Source organism: Lissotriton helveticus, chromosome 3_1, assembly GCF_964261635.1.
Source record: "Lissotriton helveticus chromosome 3_1, aLisHel1.1, whole genome shotgun sequence".
Classification (NCBI taxonomy): domain Eukaryota; kingdom Metazoa; phylum Chordata; class Amphibia; order Caudata; family Salamandridae; genus Lissotriton; species Lissotriton helveticus.
In genome coordinates this window covers 1,782,710,700-1,782,730,660 of record NC_136061.1, presented here as the reverse complement: position 1 = coordinate 1,782,730,660, position 19,961 = coordinate 1,782,710,700, and the positions used below count along the sequence as shown (strand labels likewise).

The following is a 19,961-nucleotide window of genomic DNA, read 5'->3' as shown; positions in this document are numbered from 1 at the left end:
AGCATTGATTCATGACCTCCCCTACTGTCACCAGGTCTTTATCGGCAAATACAAGATCTAAAATATGCCCTTTGATGTGTGTAGGTACTAGAACCAGCTGTGCAAGTTGTATATTAGTGCAGGCTTGGCAAAGCTCTCTATATGCCAGATCTTGAGGGCCCGACGGCCAGAGGTTAAAGTCCCCCAACACTACTAACCTAGTGTGAGAGTTTGAGAGGTCATAAATAAGGTCAATCAGTGACTGAATGGCCGTGGTGGTTGAGGCGGGTGGCCTGTAACAAAGCAGTCCAGTTATCAGAGTACCACTCTGGGCTGTGATGGAAAAGCCCATGATCTCAAACCCTGGTACATCCTTTACCTCCAACTGTAAGATGGAGATTGACTCCCTGTATATACAGCCAATACCGCCCCCCCTCCCCTCAGTTCGAGGGGAGTGTTTTATGCGATAGCCCAAGGGACAGGCCCACCCGAGTTCCACTGCGCAATCTGAATTGGTCCATGTTTCAGTGACGAAAAGAACGTCTAACTGAGAGGACTCAATCAGAAGAGCGATTTCCACATGGTGTTTAACAAGCGACCGGACGTTAAGTAGGCCACAGGATAGTACTGGCATAGGAGAAGGAGTTATAAAACAACCATCCCCATCTATACTAATATAATAAAGAGAGAGCCCAAACCTTTGAGGCGGGTAATCTCAGGAACCACAGCACCAATCACAACACCCAATACAGCATTGGAGAAAGGACAGTTGCAGCGGATGAATATAGGCTATACATGTGGCCACCATATACATTACAAAGGTAAAACAACCTTAGGGGTAAAGTAGTCCCTTGAGGGCGTGGGCATTGTGCTGTCAGCGATAGGGCGCGGCAAACAAACCTTCACAGGACTCCCTTGTGGACGTGGGCATTGTGAGAGGGGCATGGACAAACAGCAAACACCAATAGGCGCGGCATTCGCGGGGTGCGCCATTCCCCGTCATTACTGGTAAAAGCGAAAAAGGCATTGTAAACAAAAACCTTCACATTACTCCGTTGTGGGCCAGGCCGCTTTCAGAGGTGCGTGGCCAAACCTGAATGGGCGCCGCATTCACGGAGCGCGCCTCCTGGACATTGTCAGAGGGACGGGGCCAAACACCAATGGGCAAGGCTTCACGGGCCGCGACATTGCTACGGTGCTCACGCGGGGGCTCAAGCCACTCAGCCTAACAGCGGGGACCACAAAGCTTTGCATACTGCTCCGGTGCTCAGGTGGGGGCTCAAGCACCAACTTCAATAAACAGGTACATAACGACGTGTAAGCTCAATGATAAATAACGCTCCGAAATAATCTTACATTTTGTGATACTCACCTAATGCTGCTAACCTCACGGTTTACTTTTTTCCAATGACTACAATGAAAAGGCTTTCAGAGGCACAGTTGCTCACACGTTCATTATAAATCACGTATGTCACAGGGAGTAGACTGTAAGTGATGTGCCACACATTCTATTTCTGCCCCGGACAACGTCGGGACGGGCTGCTAGTACTTTTAATAAGTGGTAATTTTTACATGCGAGCAGATAAGAATTCTGAGTCTATTCTGAGACGAATTGTAATTTAAAAGCCTATTTAATGGTAAAGTCACATTTTAAGTCACAATTCTAAAAATGCCACCTATAGAAACTTTTTTTTTGTTACAAAAAAGGGGTCAGGCCCATTTAGACAGGACCCAGGTAGGGCTTATTTATGAGTACAACAAGGGAAAAACAACATGGTATCCTTATAATTTATTTGAGTCAACCACACTGTATTCTTTTATTGATCGGGTTATTTATTTACCCAGTTTTCTCGATTCTTATTTCATGTGCAAAGAATTTATGTACTTCTCTCGAAACATATAAATAGTAACATATACATATTACATATACGACAATTCAAATAACATTTATCACAATGTAACACACAAATTATACGTAATTACAATTTAACCTCTAGACATTACATTAACCAATGCGCCATGTGCACTCCACAATGACACTATGAGATTTCCTTCAACATTCTGATAATTCAGTCTAAATTATTTTCCTGAATTGATTCAATTTCTTTTTTGTATATCCACTTTTTGCCAACTGAATAGCAATTGCCTACGCATTTCGAGCCACACGGAATCTCAATGGGCTCTCCTCAGGGCTTCTTATTCTCAACACACTGGTAAAATCTATAATCAAAAATGAAATAAAACAAACTGTCACTTCTAAGTCTGGACCCTTCTATGTATTGTCTTGTCCCTTTATCTCTGTATCTGATCGTACCTGCCAATGTCCGGCACTTTTTTCAATGGCCATGTGTTTCTCTCACTTTCTTGGCGGGACCAATATTCATGATCCTTTGTGAACATTAAAGTTCATCTTAAAAAACACGTATTTTTTCACTACTGAAATTGCTTCAGTCCCAAACCAACCCACAGACCTCTCTTATGTCCATCTAATGAATATTTAAAAACTCGGGCAATTATATTTATTCTGGATATTCAATCCAAGGTTTCTGTTGAAAGAAATCAACACGCCTTTATTAACTTCTGACCGGCATATTTCTATTGCGTCAATATATCAGGCAAAAAAGGGGAAAAAGGCATACCTCCGTATCTTGTAGTCGGCAGGGACGTTTCAAAAGATTATTACAAACTCAAAGCTTTCCCCTGGTAAGTTCCAGCAAGTCAAATCTGCTGACATTTATTGTAGGAAAAAGCCCAGAAAAAAGGCCAAACAAGAGGAATAAATGTGTTAAAGACAGATTAGCATAGTACACCCCATTTTCTTTTTAAAACTCGGAGCAGGATGTATTTACCGAACCCTATTCCCACAAACTCATAATGAAGGCCCTAGTGACCAAGAGATCAGTTCTAAAGAAACAACAGTGCCTATGTTTTATCTCCATTTTATGCATTTTTGTTGACATCGCTGTTGTGTGAGTTTTAACTATTTTCTTGGCACGGACCTTTGATTCTATTCAAGAGTGTTGGGTCATTGTCAAGCTATCTGTGGATAGTTGGTAGCTGGAGATGGGATGGATTGGATGTAATCTGGTGGTGCTCCTTCTTGTACCATTAAACTTAATTGTAAACCATTTTGGGACTACTTATGTTACTTAACAATTTGGAGACGATCTGGGATATCGGCACCACCATACAGATCAATGTGTGCCTCTCGTTACTGGATTTTTATTTTCTTCTAGTTTCCTGATTTTGGGGATATCACCCTTTTACTTCGGTACCTGCCTACACCTTTGGGTTCATCACCTCCACCTTGGATGATTTTTTCTGTCATTGTACCCTGGAATACTCTTGTGTGCCAGCTATCTTACTCAGCATTCTGCCTTTTTCAAAAATGTCACCGGAGACTCACCGTCGCTTCGAGGATTCTGCAGTTCAAAGCACAGAACTTCTCCTTCATCCTGGTGGTGTTCCGAGTGACGTATCACCACTCCAGAAAGTTACAAGCACTGATGCTCCTACGTTTGTATTGTAAAGAATTCAGGGGCACTCTTGCTCCTACTTCTGTCTCGTTTGCATCTTTACACAGCGCACAATGTCATCACCTAGGTTACATGCCGCCATCTTGCTTGGGCAGCTTTCCCGTAGTAACCGCTTCCTCTTCAAGACACGTCAAGTGGTATGTACGTGTATAATCGAATCCTTTTACAGATTTGTAAACCGGATTTACACGCACTTTTGGACATACAGTGAGACCTTACACACTTATTTTTGGCAGTTTTCTTCATATTTTGTCGTTTTGGTAAATCTATTTTGCATCAGCATTCATAATGGAGGTCTACTATATATCGTCCTCAAGGGGGAAGTTTGGACGCTTTATTCTTTCTTAGCGAACAATTTCCTTTTTTCAACATTACATCGTTTTGGCAGACATTATTGTTTTGTACTTCTTCAGCATTTATTATGGTTCTTTTTGTTTATGTCATATGTGCAAACATGTCTACACAAAATTATAGCTTAGCTCCTCCTCAGTACTTCTGGCCTGCTGGTAGTTCTCCTTGTATGAAATGGGCAGAGTGGAAAGCGTATTATTTGAACTACATTGAAACCATGGATGTCCATGGAAAAATGTCACCTGCACAAAAGAAGAGATTATTTTTACATTCTGTGGGTCCTAAGGACCTTAAAGCCCTTAATCAAATGTCAAAAGGTTGGTGGGTGTAAGGATCAAAATGTGTTTTCTGCAGCAATTAATGATTTTTATTGGTATTTCTCACCCAAAGTTTGTATTGGTATCTTAAGGTATACATTTTTCCAAAGAAAGCAAAGTGTGGATGAGTCAATAGACAGTTATGTTTCTGCATTAGAAACACTATCACTTGATTGCCAATTTGGGAGGCTACAAGAGGATTTCATTAGAGACCAAGTGGTAATGCATGTAAGAGACCCCGCCTTTCAAGATAGGTTGTAGGTAAATGGAGATTCTAAACTTGATGATATTTTAGCTATAGTAAGAAAGGCTGAAATGTTGTGTAGAAGTGATAAAGAAGTAATAGTGGAAGATAATAGCAAAATGTGTAGCATAATGGCCAAGTTAGGAGGTGCTGGCATAAAATTGGATAACTACATTAAGAAAAAACAGGAAATACTAAAGATCGCAGTGCTGTAGCTAACAAGGATAAGCACAAGTGTTACAGGTGCGATAGCAAGTTCCACTTGACGAACAACAAAAGTTGTCCGGCCATTAAACAAAAGTGTGCAGTGTGTGGTGTCATTGGACATTTTGCAAAAGTTTTCAGGAAGGGTAATAACAACAAGGTCAAGTGTGCTAAAGAGGGTGAGTCGTATGAGAGTGATTGTGACAGCAAAGACGCGGATTTTGAGAGGTCTTTTCTGTTGAATATTAGAGATACTTCACCTGTGATTTTGAACATTGACAATACTGCGATAAAAAAAACATAATTGCGGCATGATGATTGGGGGAGTGGAGGTACAAATTGATGCTGACTGTTTGCTAGGGCTGCTTTCGGCCAATTCTGGTACAGAAGGCCTATATAGCAGCCCCTGGTAACAAAAAGAAAAACCCTAGGGGACCAAACCCGCCCCCCCCCCCCCCGGGAAACACCTGGTTCATGCTATGGCCAGTCCGGCCTTGCCCTTGACCTCTTAAAGAAAGTGTTCAGAACATATGGGATGATTTTCACTTCACGTTAGTACATGATGAAGGTGCTATACCTATCAAAAATGAAAATTGGTGTGAAGAGTATTTAAAAGGTGAGAAGTTGCAAGAAGTCAAGAAGTGTATAATTGAGGGCTGGCCCTCCCAAAAAAATCTTACCCCTGAGATTAGGAATTTATGGGAGGTGAGAAGTGAGTTATCCTATATTAATGGTACTATTTGGAGGGGGGATAGAGCTGTGCCCCCCACCGGACTGAGACAAGGCAATGCATGGGCATGAAGGACATAATGTTAACGTTAGAATAAACAATCAGTTAAAAAAAACTTTTGGTGGCCTGGTTTGGACATTTTTGTTGAACGTATAGTTAGAGATTTAGTTAGTTGTGCAAATTCTGACAAATTATTAAAAACCTTGAGACCCAATATTGGGGAACATTGCCATGGATATCATGGGTCTCATCAGTACTAAGAATAAGTATATTGTGGCAACCATCATTGCGTTTTCCAAGTTGCAAATTATGAAAATTGTAGAAAGAGTAAATACTTACGTTGTCTTATTGGTTTTGGATGAAGCATTTACAGAAGAGGCCCTGCCTATACGAGTTATTACTGACAATGGAGTACAATTCATATCTAATAAGGCAAAAGACTATTTTCAGAGCATTGGAGTCACACATTGCACTATTTCTCAATATAATCCCAGTAGGAATTGTAATATTGAGAGGTTTAATAGAGTAGTAAAAGGTGCCATTCAAACTGCTGGTGTGGACGATGACAAATGGGAAGGTCAAGTTGTAAGAACCATGCCTGAATGCTCTTCTTTTGAGATTATGAGAGGCACATTACCTAGGACTAAAAGTAATACTTCTTGGTTAATAACTTCAACTAAAAGGGCTGTTGATTTAGACAAAATCAAAAAATGAATTGAAAGAACTCAGTCAGTCAATCACTTTTATTCGATTAATAAAAATCAGAAAAAGACACAAGATACAAATGATCACAACCAATACAGTACGACAATACATACGATTACAATTAGTTATAAAAAAATAAAGGATATAAATAACGTGTCAAGTTTAAAATGAACATATCTGATGGGTTCAATAAAACATTTTAAAAGTAATTTTTTTTTAAATTCCATTTAACAGTTAACTTCAAATTTAAGAAGGCACCAAAGCTACTAGCATGATTCGATTGTAATATGTCTGTGCCGTAAATTAGAGCGCTTCTTATTTATGCGAACACCTGCCACTAAGAAACTTGCTACATGAAATGTTACACGTGCACAGGATAAAAGTTGTAAAAACAGGAGCGCTGGCCTGACCTGTAGAAAGCCCGCCTCCCGCAGAATAGGTAACAAATATTTTTTCCTAATCTGTGCATAGTGTTCACAAAACATGGTAAAATGTAGTGTGTCCTGTGTGGAAAAGTGATCACAATCGCATGGATTTGCGTTAACTGGAGTATCCCAAGTAGGATAAGAACCGAACAAAAAATGTATCAGGTTTAAACGAAATCTAGTTAAAAGAAAGCGATGAAACGGTCTAGTTACAAAAACAAGATAGGATTCAAGGCCTGGGACAGTTGTGAGTGCCTAGTTCCTTCTGACAAGCGGTTTTCTCATCTCTATCTTCTCCCGCTCTGCCGTGAACAGGTTTATCAGTGCAGATTTTATCGCCATGACATCCTCTTTTTTAATACGTTCAGGAAAATGAAAGAGCTCAGTGCGCCCCACATTCGTAAGCATCAATTTAACATAAACCAGCCATGGGATTCAATGAGCTCAATCCAGGGCAAGGCAGTCTTTAGGAATCGAATGATTTAAGGAGATTTCCTGGTTAAGCCAGGTTTTTAACCAGCAAATGACAGGTGCGGATTTTATTAAGTCTGTTACGAACCCCATGCCTAGCTCTGAGTGTATTGTGAAAGTGGGGGTGGACTGGGGAACAGAGAGCAGAGATCTGAGAAATTTATTTTCCACCTTCTGGATATTATCAGGTTTTGTATTCCCCCAGATGGCCGAGCCATAGGTGGCTATAGCCAGGCATTTGGCTTTATATACTTTAAGGATAGCCTCCATTGGTCGCGCCCCCATCCTTTTAGCAAAGCTCAACAGGGCTGCAGCTGATCTTGCTACTGCGTTGCTTTTTGACTTATATTGGGCACCCCAGGTTCCTCTATCGTCAAAAATTACCCCAAGATAGGTAAAGATTGGCACCCTCTTTACTTCTTTGTCTGTGCAAGAAAATGTTATTGATTTCTTTTTCCTGCCGGTCGATCCGACAATCATGACCTGAGATTTTTGAGTATTGATTTTCAGATCTAATGAGGTCATGAAGTCGCCGAAAGAGGCAAATAGTCTATTAAGGGCCACACCTGTGCGTGCCAAGAGAACGGCGTCGTCCGCGTACAAGAGGACCGGAATATTAGTCTCCCCTGCACATGGAACGTCCACTGTTGAAATGGCCAAGGCTGGCTGGAGGGCGTTTATATATAATGTAAAGAGGAGGGGCAAGGATACACCCTTGCCGCACCCCCCTCTCTGATTTGAAGTAACTGGTACACCTCCCCTCCCGAGTGACTGTGACAGAGGCCTGTAATCTGCGGTGAAGGTCAGCTAAAAAACCAACCAGCGGGGGGTCGATGCCCATGTCCAAGAGGACCCTCCACAGCCTCGACCTGTTGACCAGATCGAATGCTGACGAGAGGTCCATGAAGGCCATGTACAAGGACCCCTCCTTCACTGTTGTATATTTGTTGATGAGCAGTTGAAAATTTAAACATTGATCCAATGTACTCCTTTTAGCCCTGAAGCCGTACTGGGCATTAGACAGGGTTACTCTGCCTTCTAGCCATGTTGTCATTCTACCTAAGATGACTCTGCCCAAGATTTTAATGGCAGAGTCTATTAGAGAAATAGGCCTATAACAGGCAGGATCACCCCTTTGGCCCTTTTTAAAGATTGGAATAATAGTAGACCTTGCCCAGGACTAAGGAAAGTTGTTTTCTCTTGAGGGGTTAAAAACATTGGTCAAGATCTTGGCCCAAAATTTTGGTGCACACTTGTATAAATCCGCAGGAACCCCATCTGGGCCCGGGGCCTTGGTTTTAAGTGTCTCATTTATAGCTTTTTCCACGTCTTCCTCCCCAAAGGCCAAAATTGGCCCTGCATGGTGGAAGGAAAAAGACTCTTGTGTGGGTCCAAGGTTTGACTGGCTATAAATGCTTCCAAAGTGGGCAAGCCACTGCTCATCTGGAATAATGCATTCCACACCCTGGTTCTCCACCTCAGAGAAATAATGCTGATTGATGACCGCCCAAAATTTAGAGCTATCCCGCAAAACTTCTGATTGCAGGTCACTCCAGGCCTCTTCCTTAATCTGAGTTTTGCGACCCTGAATGGCCTGTTTGTATTGCTTCCTAAGGAAAACTATGTGTGCTCTGTTTCTAGGTGTTTCCTTCAGAGCTTTTAAGAGAGCGGAGTGTGCCATGGTACAGTTTGAATCAAACCATCTTTTTTCTCTTGGCCCTCCTGGTTTGGTTTTAACCATTAAATCAGTATTCACTTGTTGAGATATTGTATTAAATGCCTTGGTTATCCTGGTATTGGGGCCAGGGTGATCTAGGCAAATACCAACCTCCACTTCAACCTTGGCCAAAACATCTTGTAGAAAAGTGATCGGGTCACTTTGGACCATTTCAGCTTCCTGCCCTGATCTTTTGTTGTCAGGTCCATGGCACATGATGCCTGAGTGTCTTTAAAATCCAGTAACCCCCCTAGAGCAACCTCTAATGTCACGGGGTTATGGTCACTAAAAATAGAGTCTTCTACCCTGTCGGTTAAAATCGTGGACAAAACAAGAGAAGATAAAAAATATAATCAATAACTGATCCTGTGTCTTTACCTTTAAACGTAAGGGGTCTAGGCCCATCTGCACAGCAGCCTGATTCATAAAGGTTAAAGGAGGCCAGGAGGCTCTCCAAAGCCTCCCCTTGTTTCGTATGTTCAAAGTGCGTCGGCAGCAAGTAAGGTGGCAACCCGTTATCTTCCATAGTGCACTCCAAGCAGCATGGGTGTATATTGAAGTCACCCATAAGGATGACCTCAAAACTGTTGTGTGCTGCTCTGTACGTATCTAAGAATTCCTCTAGAGATTCTAAGTGTTGATTTAAACTGACAGTGTCTGTTGAATTATAAAAGTTAATAAGTAAAACAGTGGGGGAATTCGCAACCAGCAGTTCTACTACTAAACAGTGTGGAGAGCCTGACTCTAGCTGTTTTGCTGTACCTTTCATATTCAATGAGATTAATAGTGCTAGTCCTCCCTTCGCCCTCCCTGCCAAGCTAGGTTTGGCGGGCATGCTAAAGTGGACGTACCCGTCCATAGAGAGGCTGTTTGCTGTGTCCCAGGTTTCTTGGAGGGCTATTATGTCGTAGGATGTAACGAAACCCACCCAGTTCTCATCCTGGCTTTTCGATCTGCTACCAGCGATATTCCAGCTAAGGTTTCTACAAGTATTTCCGTTGGTTAAGTTAGAGGCAATCATGTTTTTAAGTGCCATATGAGTGTGTAGTCAATCAGAGTTCTCTAACTGAAGGAGGGGTGAAAAACGATTTGGCAATGACAAGCCCCCGCTATGTGTATCTTCGGGAATCTGCAAAGCTACAGGAAGTGAGGGCATGGGCATGAAGGACATAATGTTAACGTTAGAATAAACAATCAGTTAAAAAAAACTTTTGGTGGCCTGGTTTGGACATTTTTGTTGAACGTATAGTTAGAGATTTAGTTAGTTTTGCAAATTCTGACAAATTATTAAAAACCTTGAGATTCAATATTGGGGAACATTGTCATGGATATCATGGGTCTCATCAGTACTAAGAATAAGTATATTGTGGCAACCATCATTGTGTTTTCCAAGTTGCAAATTATGAAAATTGTAGAAAGAGTAAATACTTACGTTGTCTTATTGTTTTTGGATAAATCATTTACAGAAGAGGGCCTGCCTATACGAGTTATTACTGACAATGGAGTACAATTCCTATTTAATAAGGCAAAAGACTATTTTCAGAGCATTGTAGTCACACATTGCACTATCTCTCAATATAATCCCAGTAGGAATTGTATTATTGAGAGGTTTAATAGAGTAGTAAAAGGTGCCATACAAATTGCTGGTGTGGACGATGACAAATGGGAAGTTCAAGTTGTAAGAACCATGCCTGCATGCTCTCCTTTTGAGATTATTAGAGGCACATTACCTAGGACTAAAAGTAATACTTCTTGGTTAATAACTTCAACTAAAAGGGCTGTTGATTTAAACAAAATCAAAAAAAGGAATTGAAAGAAATCATTTTGTCATCAATAAAAGGTTCGATCTGAAGAAAGAATCTAAGAAAGATCCTTTGATTCAGAGAGGAATGCTTGTCAAATTAAAAAAAAAACCTTGGAAAGTATGCAAAGGAGTAAGTCAGTTTATGGGACCTTTTGTTATAAGGGATGTTTAAAAAAATCTGTGAGCCTCTCTAATGGTAAAGTATGGAACTCAAGTAGAATAGCTGTTGTTAAGTGTGAGAACAAGTTGTATAAAGAGGTACATGCTATACCCAAGCAGGAAACTCTCAGGAAGGATGTCTTAGAGACTTGTTATAATGAAGATGACAATTTACAGAGTGCTGTTAGCTCTGAAGAAATTTGAGTACCGAATTCTATTGTTTCTGGTGATGCTAACAAACATAACTCTCAGAAACAGAAGCTTCTGTACCTCATACCTCAGAAACAAAGCACCTACGCAGAAGACCTATATGGATATCAGATTTTCTTACTCGCATTAGAGATAAGTTGTACACGTAAATCTCTTTTGACTAAAAATGTATGTATTATATTTCAATGCTGTATTATTTTTGGGGGGTTTTTTTGTTTAAAGGAGGAAGATGTGTTGTGTTGAGTTGTAACTATTTTCTCGGTACGGACCTTTGATTCTATTCTAGAGTGTTGGGTCCGTGTCGTGCTATCTGTGGGTAGTTGGTGGCTGGACACAGGCTGGATTGGATTTAATCTGGTGGTGCTACTTCTCGTACCATTAAACGTCATTTTACGCCATTTCTGGACTACGTATGTTACTTAACCCCATCGCCGCGGGGCTAATTCCCCCGTGACGCGGGGGGAGGGGAGCGGCACGCAGCGCTGCGGTGCCGCGGTACTGATGACGAGCTCGGCTCGTCATGCAGCATGGTGGCGCTGTGCTGATGACAAGCTGAGCTCGTCATGGCCACGCCCACTCAATGGAACGCCCAGCACAGCGGGGTAATTATCCCATGCGTGGGTGTTCCGCGGAGGTCATGACGAGATCAGCTCGTCATCAGCACAGCGCCACCGTGCTGCATGACGAGCTGAGCTCGTCATGAGCACGCAAAAGGTTAACAATCACTCTTTAAGATATTAATCAGTTAGCTGTAAAAATATGTTAATTTTGCTTCTATTCATTCAGTGTGGTGAAAGAGGGTACCAATTAATTACATTCTGTATTATTAAGCGAGTTGTAAATATGTACACGTGCACATGAGCATATCATCGATGTATGAAATGCACTTCATGTTAAAAATGTCTGGTCTGTAAATGTTTACCTCATGTTGGAAGTTTATGTTCTCAAAAATTGTTTATACGCCTATCTACCTTCCCATGCCTGGGTCCACTCTTTTCGCTGTGGGGATGACTTCATGTTTTTCAAATTTGCCACGCAGGTAATTCTCTTAATGCCGAATTATATGGATGACAGTTTTTTCAAGCATCAACCATTTTTTTCATTTATTCGGAAGCAGATTAAAAAACATGAATATTTCCTTTGAAAGGAGCGCACACATCTCCGCCTTTCTGCACCGATTCGCAAGATTTGCTATTTCAACAATATTCTTGTAATTCATGGCAAAAACTGTACACCCCAAGAACTACTCAAATAGGGGTAATGTATTTTTAAAAAAAATAAATGATCACCTGTTTGTATCCACTTCATTAAGGATTGTGAAATAGGGTATCATACATTGGATAACTATAGCTCACACAATGCTTTACCTATACATTGAAATATATTTTAAAAAGTGGTACTGTTGAAATTGGTATGTATTTGTCTAATTATTTTGTAAAGCTTTCTAAAAATTGAAAAAGATAGACTGGCAAAATAAATAGTCCTTGGTTCCCTCGGAGTGCCAAAGCCTCTATGCAAACAACATGGAAAATGTAAGAAATAAGTCAATAGCGTTAAAGGTTTGTTTTTCGGCAGAGTGGAGTTTTTATTCTCCTCGTTGACAGAATCCATTACTCATATAAAACATTTATTTCCTAAAGGAATGGTTACTCTAGACATCTTTCCATTCGATGCTATTTCTGAGGGCACTCGCCCTTGGAGCCTATATCAGCTCTCATCTGAGTGAAGAGGAAGGTAAAGATGCCCTTCCGTATCACACAGTCACAGTCTCTTATGAAATTGACAACAAGGCACAGCCCAGTGATAAAAAGTGCAATTTGGGTCCTTGCCTGCCCCACTGACAGACAACATTCCTGTAGGATAAATCGCATTAGAATATCCCAAGGTTACTGGTGAGTCCGTTTCCTGAGCCAGTGAGTCGTGATACTAATATCGTGTATGCACTGTTTGGCTAGGTGTTTGCACCTGAGACATGTTAGATCCTTTGAGTTTAGTTTAAAGCTGGCACTGTATGTTTTAGACTTTAGAGAAACACCATGACTTTGGGGGTGAGGGTATATCTACGAGAATCAGGGAACAGAAAAAAGTCAACCTATTTATTTTTATTTTTCAGCACCGGTCATCAATATTTAAATGGGTATGGCTCTATGAATGTGGAAATCCATGCCTACACAGATTCCATCTTCGACGTGGCTTACACCGACCACATGCCAGTGTTGCACATTGGCGATCCCATGTATATTGGTGTAAAATTACCTGACCTTGATGCTACATCGCTCTCAGCGCAAGTGACCCGCCTCTATGCCACTCTGGAGAATAGCACCTACTCTGCTCCCGCATACGATATTATCTCCGGTGGGTAAGTAACAGGAGGATGTACTTGGGGACTCCTAAAGCAGAGCAAATGCCTATCCATTGTGTGTAAGAGATGACCTTTAACACACTTACTATCCCCCAGCCGTGGCCCGTGGAGGGTGTTTCGGTAGGGCAGAGAGGCGGGGTGGGGGAGGAGCAGGGTGGGGGGTGCTAAAAACCGGAGTATGGATAATTGAAGGTAAGTAAACAATGTAATTAATAAAACGAATTTAGTAGCGCGCCCTGCATCCCAGTCCAGCCAGATCAAATTGATCACTGCACACAATTCTGGCTCTCAAATGACATATTTTTGTGTTAAAGTAGATTTTAACTAAAACCTTGAGATCTGCCTGTACAGGTGTTAGTTTTGAATCTTATAGGTTGAAGGCTGATCTAAGGGCATACATAAAAAACATATCAACTAAACACTTGCAAAGGGATCTCTTTTTAATGGGCCACCTATTATCAGCACTAAATTGTCGACCATTAGAAGAAAAAGTGAAATTCACGTGGTTCATTAATGGGCAAAAAGAGAAGTATCACACTCCTTCACATAGAAGCATGTGCATGGGTGGTCATTATTTTCTTCCTAATGCATAACTGTCAGTGATATTGAACTGTTGTGTTGATGTATTCAGTGTGAGAAGTTGGCCTGATATATGCTGTCCACTAATTAAAGTGGCCACCCTGTACCAGTCCAAACAACCCTTATTGTGATTTAAGAGGTCAAAGATAAACTTAGAAAGCTATCCACGTGGTAGCTGTGGAAAGCAGCCTTCAGGCCTAGTCTTGAAGGAATGTTAACCTGCTTGTTTTACAAGAATGCAACCTTATTGTATTGGTCAAATGATAGGAGAACCATACGGTAGTTACAAAAATATGTATTTATTATCATAACACACTCTAAATACCTCACAGTATCTGCTACATGCAGATAAACATAAAGAACATAATACTGTAGCACGGAAACAATCGTAAGTAGCACTAGTGCACAGTGGGCTCCAGGGAGAGTTCAAATCATATACTACACTAGTGGTATAAGAATCAAGGCTTGAGTCAAGACAGTGTCTAGAGGATGTAGAATTGCTGGGACCCCAAGAAATCACCCAAAGTGAGTAAGTAGGGACCCCACAGAGGACGGGTGCAGTGTGGGAACACGAACACGTGCGCTGTGAAATTCTATGGGAGAGTCGCAGTTGCAGTTTTAAAGTTTAAGGACCCTTCTCAGTGGATTACGTGGAAGCCCTATAGATTATAGGAGGTTGAAGAGCCACCCCACCTGTGGATAACGTAGTAGCAGAGTTACCTATCCCAGGGAAGCAGGATGCATAGGGCTGAAGTGGTGTCAGAAACAGTTGTCGATCTCAATGGAGGACTTCAAGGAAATGCCACTGTGGGAAAGAAGAAAAGTATCCGATGGAATTCAAAGGTGGATTTTAGATGAAGAGTACCTGAAAGCAGAGGGGACAGAGTCTGGCTCACTCAGGAGTGACCAGGGGCTCGGTAGACAAATGCCCACCGATGTCGGGTGCTTAAGGTGCATTGAGGGGGTTCTTGACTCTGCAGCCACCAGACCAGGCGATATCGAGAACAACCAGGAGCCGGATGCAAGCTGCCCACAAAGGATGTCAAGTGCTGAGGGGTTGAAGCCCGGCTAGAGCACCAACAAGCCTTGGCAACGGCAACCCATGAAGATGATCAAAAAAGGTTACGGTTCAGACCAGCAAGGTACAGGAACCTCACCAAACATAGGGGAGTCAGGGCAAGCCTGGAGCAACAAGAGGAGCCCAAGAAAAGCATAGAGGACCCTTAAGAGGACCCACAGGCTGGAGACACAGAAGTCGCAAGGGGACCTCAAGCAGATTTACAAAGCAATGACCCACGGAGCACTCGGTGTGAGGAGGCCAAAGTTCTTTGGTGGAAAAGGTGCCAGAAGTTGGGGCTATTTGAAGCCTAGTGCACTTGTTTTGGGTATGTCAACAGGCATATGCACTTGCAAAAGTATGCAGTGCAAATGGGTACAAGTATTGCAGCTCCACAAGGGATTCTGACCTCAAACTTAGTGAGAGGGCAGTTTGGACCGTGAGGAACTTGGAAACCTACTGCCTGTGTTACTGGAGCCTTTGGAGTCCATTGGAGCTCAGGAGAAACAGACCAGTCAGTAATTATGTGGTGGCTGTGGTTGCAGAGTGACTCCTTCATTCCAAGGAAGATGTCTTTGGTTGTCCTTGATGCTCCACAGGTCCTGCATGGAGCCTGTATGGTGCACGAGCAGAGGCAATGCTTTTGACAGAGTGGGAGACAAAGTCGGGCCAACACAAATTCCAAAGTGTCCAGACGGTTGAAGTTCAGTGGTTTCTGGTGCAGAATCATGTCCACGTCAAATCTAGGGTGCTACAGCCAGGTAAGCCCTTTTGTACCCATGAGAAAGGGTTAGAAAAATTCAGGGGAACCTCCTAAGGGAGGGTCTGGACAGTTGGGAGGTTACTCTGATGTCCTTTCTTCAGTTCCTCGCCAGAGCAGGAAGCAATGCACTTAATTTATGGACTACTTTGTAGGGCTGTAAAGATGACTTCACAATAACTCATACAGATTACCATTTCCATTTGTGTTTGCTTTTGTCATCCCTGTCTAGGTTACCACTAGATCAGGCAGGACAACGTGCTTGCACGTAAGAATAGAGGTAGGTAGCAACTCCTCCACCTAACCACCGTGTGTAGATAGTTTTTAAAGATCCTGATGAAATTCACAGTATCATTTTGAACACACTGCGTGAAACATGTCGACGACAATTTTAGAGCAGGGCATTGCGCCCCTGGACCATTTGGCCAGCGATCAGACTCTCTGTATTTTGAATAAGGTGGATGACCACTCCATTAAACTTCTCTTTTGGATTATCCAACCTATTTTAGAATCACTCACTAACATCTACACTCAACCCTATGGCCCTCACACCCACGGCACCATATGCTAAGAACAGAAGATCTCCGCTAAAGAGCCCCTTTATGGGTGCCCGTCGGGTATAGCACCACCGACCCGATGAGGAGCGAGTCCATATGATGAAGCATGACACCTAGCTTGCTGGGTGTGTGAGGACTCTAGTTCCATTTTGGAGGATTCCCCTCCTTTGGTCTCCAGTCTCATTGCTCCATCCCCCTGGGGAAATGCGTACCCTTCTTTGTTTTCAGTATTTGGGCACGTACGCTGGATCTCGTTAAACAGCCTTTTCAGTCCCTCTCCTTGTTTAAGACTTACAAGGGTACCCCAGTATCCAATCTGGAGTGTACCTACGGACATGACATAACAGGTTAGGGAGAAAGCAGATAGACTGGTGTCTTGATTAGCAGGATCCCAGTCAGACTAGTCAAAAACTGTGTAACATGAAGCAAAAAGTGGGGGTAACCATAAAAAGCAAATCCTACTTTCCTAAATTTGGCATTCGTATTTTATTTCCAGTCTCTGGTGTGTAACCTCAATCTCTTTCATTAGGTCAATACTTGGGTGAAATGCTCTATATGGATGAAGTTTAGGTAGCATGTGCCTATTTTCACGTGTAAGCAGAGCATAGCCTGGGTGTAATGGGATCTAATGTGAAAAAGGAAAATGGGCCCCTGCAAACACTTAGTTCGGGGTACAAATGCAAAATACAGACAACATTGTGATGCAGAGGGCCCATCACATTCCTAGACCTGTTGTACCCCTGCTTATTAATCTCCTAACTTCTTTCCTCTTATCTTCTTCCTCCCTCCCAAGCTGTCCTTTCTATCCCTTTCCTTTGTTCTCCCTTTCCTTTCTTCTTTCTCTCACTCGTTATTATCTCCTCCCTCACTGGCATCCTGATTTCTGGACCCATTCTTTTTCCTTGCTGCTTTTCCTTGTCTCTATCCCCTTTCTCTCACTTCAATATCACCTTCTCTTATTCTATCATGTTTTCTATACTCCTTTCCTTTCTATATTTCACCTTCTCCCTTTTCTCTCATTCCTTTTAGTTTTCTTCTCCATTTCTCCCTTTTCCACCACTCTCCCCCTACCTAGTCACTCGCCCTGAAGAGTAAACAGAGTTGAACCCAGGCATGCTCTGCCTAAAAAATAACTGAGTAGGTGACCTCTGAAATAACTGCTTCCAATACCAACCAGGCTTCCTCCTCCCAGCTCCAGACACCGGTGCAACTGCACCTGCTGCACCACTGATAGCTAAGCCCTTGTGTGTGACAGAGGAGAGATGAGAAGACGTACCACTTAAGAATAATTATATATTTTCTGCCTTGAAAGGAGCAGAGAGTGAAGGTTTGGTTTCTTTTCACACCAAATTGGTGTTAAAAACTCTTAGGGCCTCATTACAATGTCAGTCGGAAAGCCTCTGCCCGACAGTCTGAATTTCCTAGACTACATCGGAACCCTTCTGACCGACTTGGTCGGTTTACAATCCGCCCGACCGATTATGATGTTCGCGGTTGGAAAGCAAACTGCACAGTTATTCTGTATCAGTTCCAAATGGCTCTCAGAGTATCCATGTTGGTCAGAACTGCATCGTGCACCTCTACAAACAGCATTTTCAAATGATTGATTATGATGTCGATTTCCAACAGCCTTTCCACATCGGTCTGTCCGACACAAAAAGGCTGTCAGAAAGTGACTTTAGGGGCCCCTAGCAAGGCCCCCTTCATCCTTCGTCCTCCAGTTAGGAGCCAAGGGGGCCACCTAAGGGAACCCCCCTGTAAGAACCTGCACTGTGTAGGAGGCACTGTGGGGTGTCTGTGACAGTGTCCATGGTTTTACACAAACATAAAAAAAACTCCTTATCCTGATTTTGACAACAAGACTTATAATGCTATCCTACCTTGGGCAGAGATTGCACAAGTCGGGAATTCAGTCTAGACGTGGGTTACCAAATTTACAACTTAATCAATTGCAGATCAGTTTTGACATGAACAAATATTGCAAACACAAAATTAAAAATGCATTCATTTATTTAATTTTTTTTGTTAAAAACACAAATACATTATTTCATATGTATTATGCAAACAATTCTATGCACATTAGTATAAAATTTTTTTCAACTCTATTTAAAAACCAATTCCTAAATACTCAATATACATCATATTTCTCAAACATACAGAACAAACTGTCTCATTCCATCAATGCACAACTTGTTTATTACGCATAAAGAACAAACTGTCGACGCGGCGTTTCGGTGCCTCACACAATCTTGCACCTTCTTAAGGACTTGTTCATTAACATGGTATCTACAAAAAACATGTCACAATATATTCCAATTAGGTCCCATATTAGGTCTGGCAATTTCACATTGATTCATTTACATTCTACCTTTGATGCCCTACTATTCGGTAACCCCGCCTCACTGTGATCTGTATCTCGTCCTTGAGTCTCACGTTTTACTAGGATTCCCCATTTCTTAGTATTCATGAAAAACAAGACTTCCTGGCCCATATATACCATTATCGCCAAGATAACATGTCCTCAAATTACTTTATGGGACACAGTTGTTATGAACTGTAATTGAGGGTACTCTAATCTTTATCCTATCTTGATCATAAAAGTACCACCCATAGAAAACTATATATTCTTACCCAGGTTTATATTTCCTTCCTGGCACTCCCGTGTCACTTTTCGGAGTGGGTTGTCTTCAGCTATTATGCTATCGAACAGTATTTATGATGTGTCATTCTAGGAGAAAAACACACGTGGGCCTTATTTTTAATACCCTAGGTTGTTGACATATTTCCTCAGTCATTTATCTGTGGTTTGCTACTGCTATTACCTTTAAAGTAGCTATGCTTAATACACATCCCGGTTTTACACACACAACCATTTCCTGATAGGAGCCTGTGTTGTCGGGCAGAACACGGGCTATTTTTGGAACAATGGGACTCAGAACGAACAGTGTTCTGTTGCATCATAATCAGTCGGGCTGAACTGCTGACGGCGAGTCAATCGGCTCCCAAATCCAACCGCACCACGTCTAATAGAGGCTTTTAATGTTATCTAACACTAGAAAAAACATATGTTTCCTACAGGAAATGGTCCAAAGCTGAGTGTTTTCAAAAGAATATAGATACGTTTAAAAAATACATTTTAGTTCCAATACATCTAGCTCAACTGTTAGTAGATAAGCGTAGAGTGTAACATTCTTAACCATTCCAAGGGGCAGTGAGTAACTCACCTAGCAATTAGAAAAATAGGTTCTTACTACCTCTAGTGCCAGAGAATTGGGTACAAACCTGAAGAGAATATAGTCAGTTAGAGTTGCTAATTCCCTACTTGTACCTAGAGCTAGGTTCTGAGTTGCCTCAAGGGCAATCAGGAAGGGCCTGGCAGGCTGGTTTGACAGGTCAGTATCTGGGATGAATTTGTAGCTGTCTGTGGGAAGTGGCAGCTGGTATCTGGAAGCAGCAGTGGGGCAGACTGGGGGGGAAGGGGCGGAGGGGGTCAGGTAAAAAAAAAAACTATAATCACTTACCTTACGGCCTCTGGCCGGCCCACCACCACCACCTCTCCTGTGTCCTCTTCCTGACCGCTTGGGGAAATAGGAAGCAGGAAGCACCAGGGCTTCCACACTCCCCACAGCCAATAGAAATGCTACAATGCAGTATTATGATTGGTCTGAGCACTGTGACACGGCGCTCATCCAGGGGCTGGAGGGAGGGGCATGTTCTCCCTGCAGGCTGTAATGCAGCCTGCATGAAGGACATACTGTGTGAGCATTACTGCAGAGGGCCAGCCAATCACTCAT

At 42.3% G+C, this 19,961-nt stretch overlaps 1 protein-coding gene across 1 annotated transcript in view; it reads left to right on the top strand.

Moving 5' to 3' along the window:
• LOC144823808 (uromodulin-like) overlaps positions 1–19,961 on the top strand; it is a 179,310-nt gene that overhangs the window by 127,916 nt on the left and 31,433 nt on the right. Inside the window, exon 5 of the mRNA XM_078682661.1 lies at positions 12,966–13,211. Coding sequence (XP_078538787.1) covers positions 12,966–13,211 — 246 coding nt within the window. The remainder of the gene's footprint in view (positions 1–12,965; positions 13,212–19,961) is intronic.